The 19,870-nt window shown below is 46.7% G+C and overlaps 1 protein-coding gene across 1 annotated transcript in view; it reads right to left on the reverse strand.

Moving 5' to 3' along the window:
• LOC112247140 (calmodulin-binding transcription activator 1) overlaps positions 1-19,870 on the reverse strand; it is a 479,036-nt gene that overhangs the window by 13,011 nt on the left and 446,155 nt on the right. Inside the window, 11 exon segments of the mRNA XM_042303847.1 lie at positions 51-250; positions 598-618; positions 807-878; positions 1,745-1,976; positions 2,255-2,433; positions 3,202-3,689; positions 3,850-3,961; positions 3,964-4,188; positions 4,383-4,461; positions 4,675-4,871; positions 5,107-5,279. Coding sequence (XP_042159781.1) covers positions 51-250; positions 598-618; positions 807-878; positions 1,745-1,976; positions 2,255-2,433; positions 3,202-3,689; positions 3,850-3,961; positions 3,964-4,188; positions 4,383-4,461; positions 4,675-4,871; positions 5,107-5,279 — 1,978 coding nt within the window.

The following is a 19,870-nucleotide window of genomic DNA, read 5'->3' on the forward strand; positions in this document are numbered from 1 at the left end:
GTGTGTGTGTGTGTTTGTGTGTGTGTGTGTGTGTGTGTGTATACACATACCTGAGTTTATGTTGCACCAGGGCGGCGGCGGCTCCTCTGCGGTGGGGCCTGAGCCTGCCAAACTCCTTGTAGCCGCGGTAGTACTGCTGGATCAGCACGGCCGCCCGCCTGCTCTGCTGGAACTTCCTCTGCTCCTGGTAGCTGCGGAACTTACTCTGGATAAGAATGGCGGCCTGCGTCATCTTCTTATAAAGTGCATACTGCCACCGAGACGACCAGAGAGAGGAGGAGACGGAGGGTCAGGAACAGGAGGTTTGGAAATGATGGCCTCAAATGCACACATCTCTTGTCTGATTCACATTCTATGGCCAAATCAAGTCAAGCCAAACTGGGCTGAACTGGTGACGCATTCACTCTAGTTGCTGGAACCGTGCTGGAAAAGATAGACTAGCCAGTACGGTTAAGGTTGGCCCTAGAGTGTGAATCAGGCACAATACTATATAACTGGACTTAGGAAAGGTGCTGATGTAGGTTGAGTATCAATATAACCAAGTCAAGTGAACTTAGGTTGCATTGTAAGCAATCTGAGACAGTGAAAATATGTTACCTTCAAGGCTATCCATGTAAGCTTGCAAACAAAGAAAATGTGAGATTGTGAATCACGAAGGCATGAACAAGGTTCAGTCTGCGCCTAGAAAAAGTTAAAGGCTTTCTAAAAATCCCTAATAAATGTACTGCATCTATCCACTGTCTGTAAGATAAAGCAATATGTAAAAGCATCCAACTATTGAATCTCCATGTGTGTGCCCAGCCTACCTGTTTGTACTTCTTGTAACAACGCTGAATGACGGCCGCAGCTACTTCCTGTTGATCTCTGAATGGGCGCCCCTGTGAGAGAGTAGGAGAGGTCAGAGGTCAGCAGTCAAAGTATAGGAAGTGGCGTAGTCTATTATAGGGCGCCACGGCTCCCTGAGGTCTCTTCCTGGGCCCAGGGCCCTGGTTGTCTGGAGGACAGAGGGAAGACCTGGGGTTGAGGAGGCTGGGGGAGAGGCTCCATCCTGGGCTGGGAGAGAAGAGAGGTAGGTGGTGGTGCCAGCCCAGAGTTCTTCTCCTCCCCAGTGTCAGCTGGCAGAGGGGTAGAACAGATGACAGTGAACGATAGTGAACAGTTTGAGACGTGGAAACTCATTAAAGCTAGCCATGGGAGGGTGGGAGCAAGGTGAGGCGTGGGGGAGCTGGGCAGGGTATGTGGAGCTGGTTAAGGACAGGAAGCAGCGGGCTCCACACACATATCATTTAAAGAGAGTGAGAAGAGAAAGGTAGAGAGAGCTTACAGGGAGCAGGGAAAAAGGAGCAGTGCAGTCTTTCCTTAAAGCAAGGCCATGCTCTGCTCAAAGCAGTCCTTTCCCATGCTGAAACCACAGGGACCACAGAGTTTGAGTGTGTCTTAGTGAGACACGCACAGAGAGAGGTAGATATGAGTGTTAATTAACACAATCCATTGATGATTACTGGGTGAGGGTCCTCACAGCAAAGATAGTGTCTTGTGCACTCAGCACACTCCGACACAGACCAGGACGTAGCTTTGTTCATATAGCAACCTTTCCAGATTCAAGGGACCCATTCATCTTTTCACCTGATAACATTAAGGTCAACACCACATCAACATAGAGTGCCAGTCCTAACAGAGATGCTGTACTTTGTTTTGGACAGCAGGTATGATACTGTGTGTGGTACCTCATCCAGGCCTGTACCTTGTACTTGCGGAAGGCAGTTTGGACTAGACGGGCGGCCTCGTACAGCTCCCTCTGCTCGGGGTCGGACAGGGTGAGCTGGGCCAGGTCTCTCTCCACCTTGCTGTTGGAGGCCTGGAGGAACTCGCTCCAGTCGGCCGGGGGGGGCAGGGTGGGCCTCCCCATGGACCCCTCCCTCAGGGGAGACCCCCCTGGGCTGGAGGACGGAGCGAGAGGTCCACTGTACAGAGATCTGGAGGAAGACAGAGGGAGGGGCAGGGGGTTGGAGGTGACAGTTAAAAAGTAATCAGCTAAATATTGTTGTCAGAAAATGTAGTACCAATACACTACTGCTATGCCATGCACAGGAAATCTTCTGCAAAACATTTATGGTCAGTTCCCCAGATCAGAGTTAAGCCTACATATTCTCCATTGAGAATGCTTTTTAGACTAGGTATAGACTTAATCTGGGTACAGAAAACCAGACCAGATCACATTCAGTCCAGAGTGTGGCTCTGCTGTGTTTCTCACCGTAGATGTATAATGCTGGGCAGCTGTTCCACGTCTCCGAGGTAACTGGCCAACCAGCTCATGGTGTTGCTGACCCCAGTACTGTCCAGAGGCACCCCGTCCAGGGCCACAAAGTTCTCCCTCTTGATCCTCTCTGGGGTCGCCTCAATGATGTGCTCTGCCAGAGTCATCATGTTCACCTGCAGGGGGAGAATCCCCCAGGATTGAGCATACTGCAGATCACACACTTAGCACATTGGTACCTTATTGTCTGTCGGTTTGTTCCGTTGCTTTACAATGACGTGCCTTTTGGTTCCGGTGCATCACAATGTGGCAGGAAGGATGAGTCATTACATCCCCATTTCATCTTAGATGTTTCCACATTATGAGTTTGCAAGTTTAGAATGACTTCTAAGAAACAATGAACATTAAACATGACAACGATTGTGATCGTGACAATGACTATGAAGACGATGGTTGTTATTGTTGTGCATCCCTCGCTCTGCCCCTCATCTCCCAGGCTCAGCCTCAGTGTGACTGTGATGGATGACAGAGGGCTCTCTTGGCTGTGAGAGCCGATCAATGGATGGAGTTTATTATGTGGTGATGGAGGTCCACACACTGCCGGGGAGGCCTGTGTATGTGGGTGTGTGTGTTGACTTCACACGTCAGGGGATCCAGTGGCACGGCCCAACAGAGCTGCCAGCGGTCAATCACATCTTCTTGTCATGTATATTCACTGGTAGTGCAGATCTATAGACGTGAGGTCGATACTATGACGTGCTATTGATAGTGTTGTCTGGTAAACAAGTGTGAATGTACGTGCAATGAGCAGGCCAATAGACAGGGTTGGCAGTGGAGTCACTGTCTTGAGTAAATATATGGTAAAAAGCAACTATCTCCAGTAAAGATATGATAAAGAGTAACTAGAGTAAAGAGACATTAGAGAGTAGGGTGAGTTAACTGACCTGCAGGTCATTCATCTGTGTCATGCAGTCCTGGTTCTCCAGATCTTCTCTGTAGGACAGCAGCTCAGTGCTCACCATCTCTCTCTCAGCTATCACCAGCATGTTCCCCAGCTGTTCCCTCTGTCTCAGCCTGCTAGCCAGCTTCTCCTTTCCCAGGCTGCTGCCCCCAGAGCCCCCCGAGCCCTTCCTGCCTGAGCCCCCACTGGAGAAACCCTCCCTGGAGCGCCACTTGGTTCCTCCGGATTCTCCAGCACTTCCCCCACCAGAGAGGCTCTTTTCTGGGCTGAGGCCCTCATGGGACAGGCTCTTGGGGCTGAAGGACAGCTTGTGTAGCTGCTGCTGCTCCAGGCTCAGTGGGACAGACATGGCCTTGTCGGGCCGGGCCTGGAACATCTCTGGGTTTGGCTTGTGTTTCTTGGCCAGGGGCAGGTCTCGCTGGCACTCACTGCTGTAGTAGTTGGAGGGCTCAGATCGCGGCCTTCTCAAGTCTGCAGAAGGGATACAAGATACTATTTTCAAGACATTTAAACAAACAATATTTCAAAAATGTTTTTTTTGTCTAAAGCTCTTATCTATTGTCCCTTTACCCCACTGATACCAGTGTGGGGCCTCAGTTACTGCCTCTCCTGTCCCCCAGTCTGCTCTGACCTGGGTTGAGGTTGCTCGAGGTGGCCGTGGTGGAGCCTCCTTTCTTCCCGCCGGGCGCCATCACGCCGTCGCTGGCCCATGTGACCATCCAGCTGTCTGAGGTGGGAGCGTCGTGGGGGTGGGGGAGAAGGACATGCGTGTGGTGGGGGGCAGAGGTGCAGGGGGCTGCTGTTCCTCTCTCTGCAGCTGCTCCAGACACTCGGCCAGCTTGGTGTGGCCGCGGGAGCGGGCGATGGACAAGGGCAGGCGTCCCAAGGAGTCAGGGATGGCCAGGGCCCGTCGGTCCCATTTATACAGGACCACTGCCGCTTCCAGGTGACCTAGGGCACACGCCCACATCTGGAGAAAAGACAGAAGGGGCACAGGTCATAGGTCACAGGTCAGAGGAAAGGTGCCAGCATGCCTGTGGTAACTTAACATTCTTGGAAAAGTGAATCTTACAATTGAATGATTTCTGAAAGTCTGCAGCGTCTGAAAGGCTTTATGGAAGACTCCTGCAGTGGTTTCACGAGATACAGCTTTCTATATCTTACCAGAGGGGTGCAGGAGAAGTGGTCCACATTGAGGGGATCGACCTCCAACTCCAGGTCAATGCTGTCTGCATGCTTGGTGCTGTTGGAGGAGAGAACAGAACACTGTACTCCCAGACTACCTCTGGCTAAAACACAACATTATCCACATAAAGTTTTCATCTATTTACAATTTTTGAATACAGTATTTCCTGGTCCTAAACCAGTTCCATAATATATATTTATATGTCCCAAGGTCTCTCTGTATATTACTTTGATAAACAGACAATCAGAGGTGTCTGAGGTTCTCACTCACCGCCACTTGATGAGTGTCTGGATGAGGGTGGCGTAGCCCTGCCCAGCGGCCAGGTGGAGCAGGGTCATGCCCCTGAAGGTCTTGGAGTGGATCAGATGTTTGGACTTGGCCCAGCAGGCCCGGTTCATCATCTTCTCACAGACCACCACCACACGGCTCTCAAAGCTGCTGCCCGCCTGCCCCTGCCCTGACACACACTGACAACACACACAAACACAACAAGTGTTACTTTCAACTACAACACCAACACTTTACAACACCTGACTTCTCAAACAGAAACAGACAGTATCTTTTTTCCCATGTCATCCTCCATAAGCCAAATATCTACCAAGTACATACAATATCAAAGACACTTCTATATCGTTGAATACATCACAAAGCCATTGCTCCATCAATGAAATAGTGCATTTCCTACAGTATGATCTACTTTACCTGTGTCTGGCTGTTGTGACCACCACCACCGCCTCCTCCTCCTCCACCTGCTCCTGCTCCCCCTCCTCCTCCTGCACCTCCTCCGCTGCCCTGCTGGTGATGGGAGGCCATCTCTGCCATCCGTCTCTCCATCTGCTCCAGGCGCTCCAGGATGGACATTCTGAACTGGTTATCTACAACATAGACACATAACACACGTCAGCATCCATAGACCTGCAGTATGGTCATCAGTGACACCCAGTACTATGGTGCCTATGAAGGCATCTGTATAAATCGGAAGGTATCTGCAACCAAGACACATGAACACGTCGAAACACATCAGTCATTAACTTCAGCACCACTGTTGCCTTTACTTAAATAACCTTTAAGGCCCATCAATATTGTGCTAATTGCTGCAGTCATTCATAAAAATGTTTTTTTCTTCTAGTAATCTGGACTGGATGATTGACCAGGGAGTGGATGGAGGCTTGGTGAAAGTGTCCGCACGCACGCACACACACACACACGCGGTCTTAGACACCCTATGAGGAGAGTCTGCAGATGGACTCTCTCTCCTACTGATGAACTAACTCTAGCCCATTATGACTGAGTTTATCATTCCTGCTGTGTTCTGCCTCTCTTGGCCGCATAACACTACCTTTGGCTTATATGGTAGGAGGGGCTGAGAGCCACTGTATAAAATCACTCAACAAGCACTCGTCCATAGTCCTTGAGAAAGGCTTTCCATAGATAGACAGATGGAGGCTATTAGGCTGTACAGTTACTAAATGCTGCTGGCAAATAGTTTTCCAACCATGAGCAGCGTTAACCAACAGATCTACAACCTGGACTGAAAGAAATGCCTCTGGAATTACGGTTCAAAACATAATAAATGCTGAGTCATTTAAAAGTGCTGAATGCCATAACAATGAATTACACGCATACAGAACATTGCATGCATACAGTGTATTTTATGCTTGAAGCCACACAAGTCAAATCAAATGATGATGAACAACGAGTGGGTAGTGGGTAATGGGTAGTGGGTAATGGTTGGAGTAGGACTGCTCTCCATCAGTTGACCTGCAGTTAGTGTGCTTTAGTCACTTACACCAACATAGAGAAGAGAACTCTATGTTCAAACACACGGACGCACACATCCACACACACAGACAGACACACACATGCACACACATCCACACACGCACACATACGCACACACTCACATGCACACTCGCACACAAACGCACACACACACAGACCGTGGGATGGGATGGGCACAGGAGTAGGGAAGGCAGTAGGGAAGGCAGTAGGGAAGGCAGTAGGGAAGGCAGTAGGTCCATTGCAGAAGGGAAGGCAGTAGGGAAGGCTGTAGGGCAGGTAGGTAGGGAAGGCAGTAGGGAAGGCAGTAGGGCAGGTAGGTAGGGAAGGCAGTAGGGAAGGCGAAGGCAGGTAGGGAAGGCAGTAGGGAAGGCGAAGGCAGGTAGGGAAGGCAGTAGGGAAGGCAGGTAGGGAAGGCAGTAGGGAAGGCAGTAGGGCAGGTAGGTAGGGAAGGCAGTAGGGAAGGCAGTAGGGCAGGTAGGTAGGGAAGGCAGTAGGGAAGGCAGTAGGGAAGGCAGGTAGGGCAGGTAGGTAGGGAAGGCAGTAGGGAAGGCAGTAGGGCAGGTAGGTAGGGAAGGCAGTAGGGAAGGCAGGTAGGGAAGGCAGTAGGGAAGGCGAAGGCAGGTAGGGAAGGCAGGCAGGGAAGGCAGTAGGGAAGGGCAGGCAGGGAAGGCAGTAGGAACACTGCATTAGCATTTCTCATTTAGCCACAGTGAGGCTGTTTCTGTGGCAACCTGCTACCGAGCGGTAACTAAGCGACAGGAATATGCCTGTGTGTGTATGGTTCCTCCCTCCCCGCGGCATTGGCTTATTGATGAATGGGAAGAGGAAGACTCGGAGCACGAGTACAAAACGGGTCAGAAAATCCCACAATGGAAAAAATACAAACACACATACATGTACATCCATTCTCCATCACTACGTTATGATAACGTTCGTACATTATCTCCCTGAGGGGACCCTGCAGTAACAATGTAATGACTCCCTAAGTGGGGAGCTGCCACAGCAGGGTCCTTGTGACATTTACACTACAGCGTTTCCTGGCAGTCAGTCTCAGGCAGAAGCTCTCCGCCCTTCAGGGAGTGAATGTCATGCTTGTGTTCACTATAAGTCAAGTAATTGTTACTGTTAAAGGAAAAAACATGCAGCCTATGGCCAGTAAATTACTTCTATCACCGATGATGTGTAGTAGATCTAGAAAATCCAATGGATGTTCATCCCACATACACACCATCCTTATGTCTCTCCCCAGCTCTCATCCTGTCACTAGCCATGGCTGATACTTAAATTACACCCCCCCCACACCTCCACCATAGTGCTAGCTTTCTTCACCTCTCCATAGGTGGCTAAGGGCAAAGTGCTGATGAGGGCTGCAGAGGTACCATACCCAGACCATACCCTAGTGGTAGGAGGGGGGAGGTAAGGGTCAGAGGGGTTAAGTAGGTCACAGCCCTGCAGCATTTCTAGCCACCAGGGTTATGCTCTCTGAGAGAGGAAGGATAGGAGAGAGGGGGAGAGAGACGGTGGCGAGGGCAGGAGGGGAGGACTTAGCGGCAGCAGCAAGCCTGGCTGACATGTCTTTGTTCAGACCCAGTGCTGCAGTGTGCTGCAGTGCAGATGATGTCATCTCCACCTGCTGGCTGCTGCTCTGAATGCGATGCACGTATACTGCAGAGGGAGGAGGGAGGGAGCACAGAGCGGGAGGGATGGATGGAGGGAGGGAGCACAGAGCGGGAGGGATGGATGGAGGGAGGGAGCACAGAGCGGGAGGGATGGATGGAGGGAGGGAGCACAGAGCGGGAGGGATGGATGGAGGGAGGGAGCACAGAGCGGGAGGGATGGATGGAGGGAGGGAGCACAGAGCGGGAGGGATGGATGGAGGGAGGGAGCACAGAGCGGGAGGGATGGATGGAGGGGGAGCACAGAGCGGGAGGGATGGATGGAGGGAGGGAGCACAGAGCGGGAGGGATGGATGGAGGGAGGGAGCACAGAGCGGGAGGGATGGATGGAGGGAGGGAGCACAGAGCGGGAGGGATGGATGGAGGGAGGGAGCACAGAGCGGGAGGGATGGATGGAGGGAGGGAGCACAGAGCGGGAGGGATGGATGGAGGGAGGGAGCACAGAGCGGGAGGGATGGATGGAGGGAGGGAGCACAGAGCGGGAGGGATGGATGGAGGGAGGGAGCATGCATCCAGCCAAACAGAACTACAACAACACTCTAACATCACCAACAGCCTCCCTTGTGTCTTGTTCCTCCCTCTCTTGACAGTGTGTAATTGAAGACGTCTACACGGGTCACTAAGGCTGCAGCGACACAGCTCTGACTGACAAAAAGCCTGGCACATCATATGAACAGTAGCTGACTAATCACTTAACCCCAGAAAACACATGCAGACATGTATTAGCTGACAAACAGGAGCTGCTCAAACTGGGTTTGTGTGTTTGAGTGAACAACAGTTTTGTTTCAAATCAAATGAAGGACAGGCCAACATATTCTCATTCTACATGCTGCTTCATCCTATAAAGCTACGGTTGACAGTGTGAAATACACTACATAACCCCTTAAATGGTTAAGTGAGAAGGGAACGAAAGCACTAGCATAAACACTTCAGGTACAGTCTAAAGCTTCTAGTAATGTGTATGAGAACTTGAGCAACAGGTTTGGAGCAGCACAGTAGAGGACAGCTCACTGTCCTAGCTGAGGGACATGAGGACAGGCCACTATCTATTTCACTGCAGATACACACTGCCCAGGTTGAGAAGGTGCAAGACAGATATACACACACACACAAACGCGCGAATACACTAACTATGTGATAGACCGTGAAAACTAGGTACAAGCACTTATTTGCAGTAAATTAGCTCTCAATGTATAATGTAGTAGCATGGAGTGGAAGGTACATGGAAGGCCACAGGAGACTAGTTAGGCATCAATGATGAATATTCTACACTTTTAGTACAAACACTGAGTCACAATGATCTGGATGCCAGGCTAACAGTACTGAGTTACAATGGTCTTAATGCCAGGCTGACAATACTGAGTCTCAATGGTCTGGATGCCAGGCTAACAATACTGAGTTACAATGGTCTGGATGCCAGGCTGACAATAATGAGTCACAATGGTCTGGATGCCAGGCTAACAATACTGAGTCTCAATGGTCTGGATGCCAGGCTGACAATACTGAGTCTCAATGGTCTGGATGCCAGGCTAACAATACTGAGTCTCAATGGTCTGGATGCGAGGCTAATAATACTGAGTCACAATGGTCTGGATGCCAGGCTAACAATACTGAGTCTCAATGGTCTGGATGCCAGGCTAACAATACTGAGTCACAATGATCTGGATTTAGAGCAGAAGTGTCAGCTGACACCTTCCTCCTCACACACCAACCTGTGGGTCCGTTAATGCCACTCAACCACTGTTCTACAGCTGGACCCCATCATTATCTTTATGTCACTATTGTAGCAAACCCCTAAATGTACTGATCTAGAAAGGCTGGGTCCAACCTCTGTGTGAATATGGTAGCAAACCACCACATGTAGTCTAATAGACAAGCTGTGGCTATAGCAAACCCCCGCATGTTCAGTAGTTAGAAAGACTGTGGTCCTACCACCCTCAGAGTCTGTGACTGTGTAGCATATTCTCCTGATTGACAGAAGCTGGTATTTGTGTCTGTCTAAAGGAAGAGGTTGCGAGCCCATCTGGCACAGGCTCACACAGCTGGGACCCACGGGTACACTGATAATCAAAAGCTAAGTTGCCTTCTTTCTTTGGCATAATGACCAGCTTTGTTAGTTCTGTCCATTGTGGAGGGTTTCTTTTAATAGGGTTTCCTCTTCCTTCAGCTTGTAATGGGTTTATGTGCAGTATTCTTTCTCCTGGACAGAGTGTAGGATATTGATGAGCGGTTTGAAAAGACCAAAAGTTAAGACCACAGAAACAAGTTCATTTTCTTAATTTGTTTGAGGAGAGTGCATTTATCTGAAAACATTGACCCCACAAATGTGTCAGCTTGACCCAACAAAGAAACAACAACAAGGGTCGTCATGGTTCAAAATCAGAAGAACACCAGACCTTTCCTATTATGAACACTACATAGATGGAATCTAATGTCCTGTAGTGATTATTGCCCGTTAACGTTTTTTTGTCATGAATATTGTTCTGGAGGCAGCTCTGCAGAGTGGTTATTAGTTGGCACAGCCACAAAATCGTAAATTCAGATTTTAAACCGAACCTTAACCACCCTGCTAACCCTAATGCCTAACCTTAAATGAAGCCCAAAAATACAAAAATACATTCATCTTTACAATATAGTACATTTTTACTTTGGAGCTGACCCATCTAGCAGAAATAGCTCAGTTCTGCCTCAAGGACAAGACTCATCCCAATAAACATCTACCTGAGTGATTATAGGGGTCAATGAGAGGAAAAGTGCAGTCTATTGATGCAGCTTTTATTATTGTAATTGTAATGTTGCTTTATGTTATGCTCTATATTATTATGGGGCGGCGGTAGCCCGGAGGTTAGAGATGCGTGCCAGCAACCGGAGGGTTACCGGTTCGGATTCCACTGCTGATGGGGGTAAAAATCTGCCGGGGTTGAGCCTGCAACCAGAAGGGTTCCCTTGAGTAAGGAACTAATCTGCTCATTGGGCATTTCACCAGCCTCTCCAACCTAATGTGTGTGTGTGTGTACGCGTGAGTGCGCGCGTGTGTGTGTGTGCACGCGTGAGTGCGCGTGTGTGTGTGTGTGAGTGTGTGTGTGTGTGTGTGCGCGTGAGTGCGCGTGTGTGTGTGTGCGCGTGTGTGTGTGTCGGGGGGGAGGTGAATCAAAGCAGAAGCAGATAAAAACAGAAGACACATTCCCATCTCGAGTGGACTAATAAAGTTTATCCATCTCTAACCTGGTTCGTAACCCCCGGGACCTTCATCGCACATGAATTCTGCAGGAGAAAATCCATGTTGCATCGATTGCACAGTAATGGTTAACAAGTACAGTATATATCAGCAGAAAACCAGGAAGTAGGCTTCTCACCTTCTCTCGCAACACATTAGTATTGACTCATGTAAAGCAACAAGTTTAGCTGAGGCTTTTCCTCTATCGTTGTATAATTCAGATAGAATCAGATCATTCATGCAACAGGGTTCTTCTACACTCTACAGGATTCTTCATACATAACAATAGTGGGGCACACAGCTGCAACAAAAAGCCGATGGATGCGTTCTACTTCACACAGAAGCCTGTTTAGCGACTCCTAATATGACAGTCCCGCTTGGCAAGGTTGGAAATAAGCTAACCAGGTAGTATGCGCCTGACCTCACGGCATCAGTCCAGCTCCAGAGGTGAAGCAGCTCAATTTCAATTCAACGTCAAGACTGACGAGGCACTCTATATTTCAGACTGCTCTGCTCTCACAAGCCAGTGAACTGCCACGAGAAGAGACGACAAAGGGGAATTACGGCTTGGTATCTGCTATTACAGGAAATGACAAACGCCTGCTGTGCTAATTACTACACAAAACCTATGATGATATCAAACGTGCACTGTAGAGTGTAGCACAGAAGGTATCACACTAGACCTGTACACGTACGGCGATGTCTGAAAGTATTCACACCCTTGATAACGATGAGCAATAATGACTGTATACAATCTATAGTTCAAATACTGAGCTATATTGTATGCTCAAAAAAATTGGGGAAATTACATTATTTTATGCTCATAATATTGCTCGGAGAAAGAGATTTTGTTTAACAAGAAATAAACATCTAAAAAAAAGTAGGGGTCAAAATTATTGACACCCCTAAAGATTCTTAGAAATAAATTAGTCAAAAGTTTGGTATTTGGTTCCATATTCCTAGCACACACATCAAGCTTGTGGCTCTACAAAATTGTTGGATGCATTTGCAGTTCGTTTTGGTTGTGTTTCAGATTATTTTGTGCCCAATAGAAATTCATGGTAAATAATGTATTATGTCATTTTGAATTCACTTTTATTTTAAATAAGAATAGAATATGTTTCTAAACACTTCTACCTTCATGTGGATACTACCCATGATTACAGATAATCCTGAATGAATTGTGAATAATGATGAGTGCGAAAGTTACACTGAGGGTCAAAGATCATACCCCCAAGACATGCTAACCTCCCCTGTTATAGTTAATGGTGAGAGGTTAGCATGTCTTGTGGTTATAGTCGTTGACCCTCTGTAACTAGCCCTACAGTGTTCTATTCATAACACCAGGAAAATGCTATCCTAAAGAAGACACATGGAATGACACTATGATAAATGACAACACAATACCCTTATGCAGCTGTATGAAGGCACAGCTCATACTTGTTAGTCAGCTAAACAGAAGCAATTTCTTAATCTTTCTTAAAATGTTTGGATTGTATCGCTAGATATTACTGTATTGTTGGAGCTAGAAACATAAGCATTTCTCTGCACCTGTGATAATATCTGCAAAACGGGGTGCGCAACCAATAAACATTGATTTGATTTAAATCACTGCATGTTTCACAGCAATGTAAAGTCACCTGTCTGTGTCAGTAATAGTTCTGACTTGTGGTATGATATGACAGCATCTTGGCAAGTAATAGTCCCCCACTGGTATGTGTTGGAAACACACAACTATTGACAGTACACTGTGCTCAGCCTGAGTAAACGGTAACAGTAAGGGGTTAGCTATTAATATTTACCAACTTATGGTAGAGCTATTGAAGAGGCACACAGGTTTTATGTGTGGGAACTTGAATTGGGTTATCACAAATTGCCTTAAGGGGAGGCAAAGGGAGAAGACACAAATTGCCTTAAGGGGAGGCAAAGGGAGAAGACACAAATTGCCTTAAGGGGATGCACAAATTGCCTTAAGGGGATGCAAAAGAGAAGACAAATTGCCTTAGGGGATGGGAGGCCAAAGGGGAGAAGACACAAATTGCCTTAAGGGGAGGCAAAGGGAGAAGACACAAATTGCCTTAAGGGGATGCAAAGAGAGAAGACACAAATTGCCTTTAGGGGATGCAAAGAGAGAAGACACATATTGCCTTAAGGGGATGCAAAGAGAGAAGACACAAATTGCCTTAAGGGGATGCAAAGAGAGAAGACACAAATTGCCTTAAGGGGATGCAAAGAGAGAAGACACAAATTGCCTTAAGGGGATGCAAAGAGAGAAGACACAAATTGCCTTAAACGTAATGCATAAAGAGAAGAAACAAATGAGTCATGTTCTCCAAAAAGCCAATTCCTCCCTCCACAGGTTCCATTTCTGCAAAGCCATGCCCAGAGGCTGGCCATTCCCAGGTAAGCATTTCCACTTCATTGGAGCTGCTCTCATTCTATCAACCATTTCTGAAAAGACAAACTCCTGCAGCAGTACATTATTACAATTGCATTTGAAACAAACTACGGTAGGCACATTATAATAGCTTCTCTGGTTTCTGTGTTGCTATCATTAGTTTAACAAGAATTGACATCTGCCAATGTCCTACAGGATAAACTGACTGCAACATGCCACTCTGAAGTTCTGTTCTACTTTTCACATAGTCAATACATGCAGTCATGTGACACCAACTCGACAGGGCTTTTTAGAGGGTAAAGAACTTAACTTATATTTTTTGCAGAGGGGGAGAGTAATAGTCTACATTCGGAGTTTACATTAAAATCAACAGACTTGTTACAGTTATTAAACATGACCGGAAGAGCTAAAATAACACGATACTAAGTGAACTGCATACTTTTCGCAAATAGACGCGCGCTAATGTCGCTGTCCAATGACCCGTGGTGCTGAAAACGTCCTCGCAGACTTTACAGAATAAGCTACGCGAGTGCTCATTTTGCTATCCACTGCATCGTGTTTCTTAAATTCAAAAGCAAATTGACCAGGAGGGCTACAGCAGGCTACCTTTTGCGTGCTTACTTGATGCTAGAAAAGTAATGAATAGTAACTGACTTCTTTAGTTCTCGCGTGCTCATAATACAGACCATACAACGAGACAAAACCAGTTTCACAACTGTGGCATGTTGTAAGATGCATATGATTTAGCGACCGAAGCTAAAAAGATGGCATGACCGAACAACAGGATGCGACAGCCACCTTGCCTGACTCCTCGATACTTTTCAATCACATGATCAACAAGAGGGGGGAAATGCGCTATTAAAAACCCGTGAAAAGCTATTTAGTAACAAAACCCTTCTGCAGAATATCGCTGAAGCCATGAGACAAAGTATTTGAAGTGTCCAGTCATCAAAAAGGCATCTCTAGTAGTTGTATCCTAACAACTTCCTTCACCTACACGTGAAAGCATCACCGCCTGTCACCGCCGACAGTTTCAGGCTTTTGGTAACCTACCTGGCTTTTTGAGTAATACTTATGCTGTGATATTAAGCTGTGAAACCATGCTACCATTTAAAGCCTATGCATGTTCAGGATAGTGCTGGAACCAATGATAAGCTTCAGTTTAATTGACTATGCAAATAAAGCAGAAATGGGATATAATGAGACAGATTGAAAGAGTACAGTGGTAGTTCCACACGAACTACTCTACTGCTAGTGTGAAATGAAGGAGCCAGTCACAGACAGTGAAACTAAACATTTTGAGAAAGCACACAACAAAACATGACCAACAATAGTAAACGACCAGACTGGCTGCTTAACCTGACAGGGTATAACTCGTCTTGAAACAGTACAGAGTTAATGTACAGTCAGCCTTGGAGTAATACCGCTAACGCCTGTGTAACTGAACTTCTCCTGTTAGTCGCCAGTAGATAACACACAGATACACCACAACACCGTCCACCGCAAATATGCAACTAAACACATCTAACCTTCTACTTCATTTTCCATTGGTAAAATCCCCCTGAAAAGCCAGACTGTTTCCCTTCTCTTTAGGAAAAGCAGATGTCATTCACTGGCATCCTGACAGAAGTCCAAGCATGCTGCATTTCAATGATGTGCACAGTTTCCCAATTCCCACAGTTTGTAGGTAATGGATGACGCTATGAGTAAAAATATCCTTGACGTGTAGAAGCTCAATAGAGCACTCATCAACAAGAGAACAAAGTGGAAGAGCGACGTGAGGGAAGATAGAGAGAGATAAAGACCGCTCACTACTCTTCCCATCATAGCCCCCTCCCCTTCACTTCTTTCTCTCTCCGACCCCCTCCTTCCCCTCCTTCTCTCTACTCGGTCCCTCACTAGCCTGCAGTAAAATAAAACGTATGGCTGCGAGTAGACGTCCTGCGCACGTGCCGCAGGTAAACAGACGCCCTAGTTTTCCCTTCAAGCCGTCGAGCTTTTAAAAGCTCGCGCCAACTTGTCGCTCTCATTACTATTTATAATGTTACTTTTACTTTTTAATTTTCAACTGCCGACCGACACAGAACTGAGGTGGGTAAATGTTTTGTACAATTCGGTTTTTCTCTCGTTAGATTTTCCTATGGGAAAATATTCGACGCATCCTGATATGTATCCTGCAGCTAGGCCTACTTCGATTCATTGTCCCTGAAAGTGAGTAGCATTCAAAGGATCCGTTATCTCCCGTGGTAAATGTCAGCTCCAGTCTATATCAAAATGATTCATTTGGAGCAAACCGCTTGTTGCTCTGTCTGCGCTAATTTACCGTATTTAGCCTACCTAACATGCACACGGTGACCATGCATTGTGTAGACTACCGTCAGTCCTTTGGTTTGCTATGCGGGTAGGTAGATAGTTTTACTACAGCTCTTTACTTTCAGATTAGATGGAGAACCAACCGGTGAGGTTAGCAGCTCTGTGTGGCTTAATTTGGCGCGCACTGTCTTCCTAACGAACCAGTACCCGATTAGCGAGTGCTCACCGGGACCGTCCAGGACCATGGACAGAGAATGATTAGTGGGTAATAGCCTGTTCTGCAGCCCAGATCTCAGTGTTTTCTGTCCTGCCCATGGCTCCGTACCTGCAGTGCTGCAGAGGAAAGGAAAAGCGCCCCTCCCCCACTCTGCATTATGACAAATCAAGGAAGGCAGGAAGCTGTGTACGTACCATTAGCACATCATAGTTTCAGAATGAACGGATAAGGGAAAGAGAGCCCAATAGCTTTAGCGTATACCCTACTGCAAATGTAAACTCTTGTTATTATTATTAAAGAATGGGAATTAAATGATGTAGGTTAATGAGAATTATGGATCAATACAGGCACACAAATGGTTAAGTGTCGCATTACATATATAGTAGCTCTGGAATGGTGTCTTTTCTAGGTTACGTTTATCTGTGCTGTAGCGCGTGCAAAATGTCATTAAATGAAGCATGTAAAGGCAGCGGTATACAATGCATTAGGTGGACATATGAACATCTATATCGTACTATATTCTTTATTTTAATAGAATACATTTTGCAGCTGTAAAATGGCTACATATTCCCTGAGTGGACACCAGCTCTTTCCATGACATAGACTGACCAGGTGAATCCAGGTGAACGCTATGATCCCTTATTGATGTCACTTGTTAAATCCACGTCAATCCGTGTATATTAGGGGGAGGAGACAGGTTATAGAAGGATTTTTAAGCCTTGAGACAATTGAGATGGATTGTGTATATTTAAGTGCTTTTAAATGGGGTATGGTAGTAGATGCCAGGTGCACCGGTTTGTGTGAAGAACTGCAACGCTGCTGGGTTTTTCACGCTCAACAGTTTCCCGTGTGTATCAAGAATGTGGCACCACCCAAAGGACATCCAGCTAATTTGACACAACTGTGGGAAGCATTGGAGTCAACATGGACTAGCATCCCTTTGAAATGCTTTTGACACCTTGTAGAGTCCAAGCCCTGACAAATTCAGGCTGTTCTGAGGGCAAAGGGCAGGGGGGGAAGATCCTGGATGATACTATTGTATCACCTTGTTCTTTTTTCTCTTGTCACTAAGGTTACTGACAATTAGAATGTTAATCATACCAGCCACTGCAGTCCCGCGTAAACAGCATTAAGAAAACCACAATCTATCCACTTTGATTTACATTGAGTTGAGTGTTTCTTAAATAGAGCATTGCAACAATGTAGTATGTAAAACAAGCATTTGTAGCATTTCGCTACACTCGCATTAACATCTGCTAACCATGTGTATGTGACCAATAGAATGTGATTGAAAGAAAAGGGGGAACTCGCATACCTTCAGTCCTGCCAGGTTTATGGAAAAAAAGACTATACTAAATAGAAAGGAAATCTCCAGCACACAAACAATTGCTATGTTGAGTTTTTAAACATGAATGGATCAACTGACACCAGTCTGAATCAGTTTCTCTCACCAATCATCTGGATCCAATCTGAATCAATTCACCTGAGACAAGTGACCAAGGGATGGCCTGTTCAACCACCCAGGCTTAGGTTGCGCCACACATGCTACCCTATTCCACACATAGGACTCTGGTCAAAAGTAGTGCACTATATAGGGAATAGGGTGCTATCTGGGACTATACCAGCTGCTTCAGGGCACTGTAAATTCTAGCAGGATGAACTTAACAAACACCATGTAGTATTTATAAGTATCACCAGGACAGGCATGAGGCAACAGAGTCATATATCTGAAAAGCCAGCATGAAATCTTTGGACATGAACAGAGTGGAAAAATACATCAAATAAATGATTACCATACATGGCAAATGAGAGGATCCAAAATAACCGGCAACCACAACCACAACCACAAGCCAATGCCAATAGCAAGATAATATCAAGGCAGAGAGTGGGAGTGGGGAACGGGTTAATAGAAGTAGTAAGGTAATAGATCAGACTCTGTTTTCCCTCAGCTCCTTAGCTTACTGTGGAGTGTAGAGTAATGAGACTGGTTCTATGAATGGACCTGTGAGACAGAGAGAGTAGTGAGACTGGTTCTATGAATGGACCTGTGAGGCAGAGACAGTAGGGTGCGTGTACTGTATGAATGGACCTGTGAGGCAGATAGAGTAGTGAGACTGGTTCTATGAATGGACCTGTGAGGCAGATAGAGTAGGGTGAGTGTACTGTATGAATGGACCTGTGAGGCAGATAGAGTAGGGTGAGTGTACTGTATGAATGGACCTGTGAGGCAGAGAGAGTAGGGTGAGTGTACTGTATGAATGGACCTGTGAGGCAGATAGAGTAGGGTGAGTGTACTGTATGAATGGACCTGTGAGGCAGATAGAGTAGTGAGACTGGTTCTATGAATGGACCTGTGAGGCAGATAGAGTAGGGTGAGTGTACTGTATGAATGGACCTGTGAGGCAGAGAGAGTAGGGTGAGTGTACTGTATGAATGGACCTGTGAGGCAGATAGAGTAGGGTGAGTGTACTGTATGAATGGACCTGTGAGGCAGATAGAGTAGGGTGAGTGTACTGTATGAATGGACCTGTGAGACAGATAGAGTAGGGTGAGTGTACTGTATGAATGGACCTGTGAGACAGATAGAGTAGGGTGAGTGTACTGTATGAATGGACCTGTGAGGCAGATAGAGTAGGGTGAGTGTACTGTATGAATGGACCTGTGAGACAGATAGAGTAGGGTGAGTGTACTGTATGAATGGACCTGTGAGGCAGATAGAGTAGGGTGAGTGTACTGTATGAATGGACCTGTGAGACAGATAGAGTAGGGTGAGTGTACTGTATGAATGGACCTGTGAGACAGATAGAGTAGGGTGAGTGTACTGTATGAATGGACCTGTGAGACAGATAGAGTAGGGTGAGTGTACTGTATGAATGGACCTGTGAGACAGATAGAGTAGGGTGAGTGTACTGTATGAATGGACCTGTGAGACAGATAGAGTAGGGTGAGTGTACTGTATGAATGGACCTGTGAGACAGATAGAGTAGGGTGAGTGTACTGTATGAATGGACCTGTGAGTCAGATAGAGTAGGGTGCGTGTACTGTATGAATGAATGGTGGAGAGATACACTGGTTCCGCCGCACCACGTCTGCCTGAGAGCCGGTGGTTCTTGATTATTCAATCCCACTCCCTCAAGGGGCGTCTGCAATGCAGCTGTCCCGTCAGCCCACTCCTGTACCCTCCTCCGCTCTCTTCACCATGCCCTACTTTAGCCTGTCAATGCACAGTCGCACACACACTGCAGTAGCAACACTCTCTCCCAGCTCAGCTCCACACACGCACGCACACACATACATCCCTGCAGTGTCTCACTCTATTGCAGTCTAAATATACTAATTCACAAGACTTACTGCTGTGAAGCCCTTGAGCCCGAGTCTTCATTGTGCAGCCAATCTAAATTCCCATGTGTGCCGAGCAACATACACTCACGTATGTCATAGTGGTTCTAGGAGATCTATTTGCAGTAATGCCAAGACTCTTAACATCCATGATCAACTTAGTTGATTCACTGTAGCTATTCGATATTGATCCTGACATGTCTATCAGAACACAATAGCATCGTCTGAAAGACACAGGACAAGGACTGGTGCTCTTCATGGTTCTGGGCCATGGTCCAAATCAAACCCAAGATGAACTGAGTTTCTACTACAGTTGATCCACTGCAATTGGGTCGTTCCACGAACGGAGTGCCGGTTCACTTTGATATTTTAGGTCGAAATTTTGCACCAATATTGAAGGTTGAAAGGCCGTTTTATTAAACCAAGTGCCCTTCAATATAGACCCCATGAAGAATTCATTCAATCAGATGTTTTATGTATGAATAAAGACTTGCTTAAAGTGTGAAAATGCTGCATTTAGACAT

The sequence above is a fragment of the Oncorhynchus tshawytscha genome, linkage group LG22, assembly GCF_018296145.1.
Source record: "Oncorhynchus tshawytscha isolate Ot180627B linkage group LG22, Otsh_v2.0, whole genome shotgun sequence".
NCBI classification, from domain to species: Eukaryota; Metazoa; Chordata; class Actinopteri; order Salmoniformes; family Salmonidae; genus Oncorhynchus; species Oncorhynchus tshawytscha.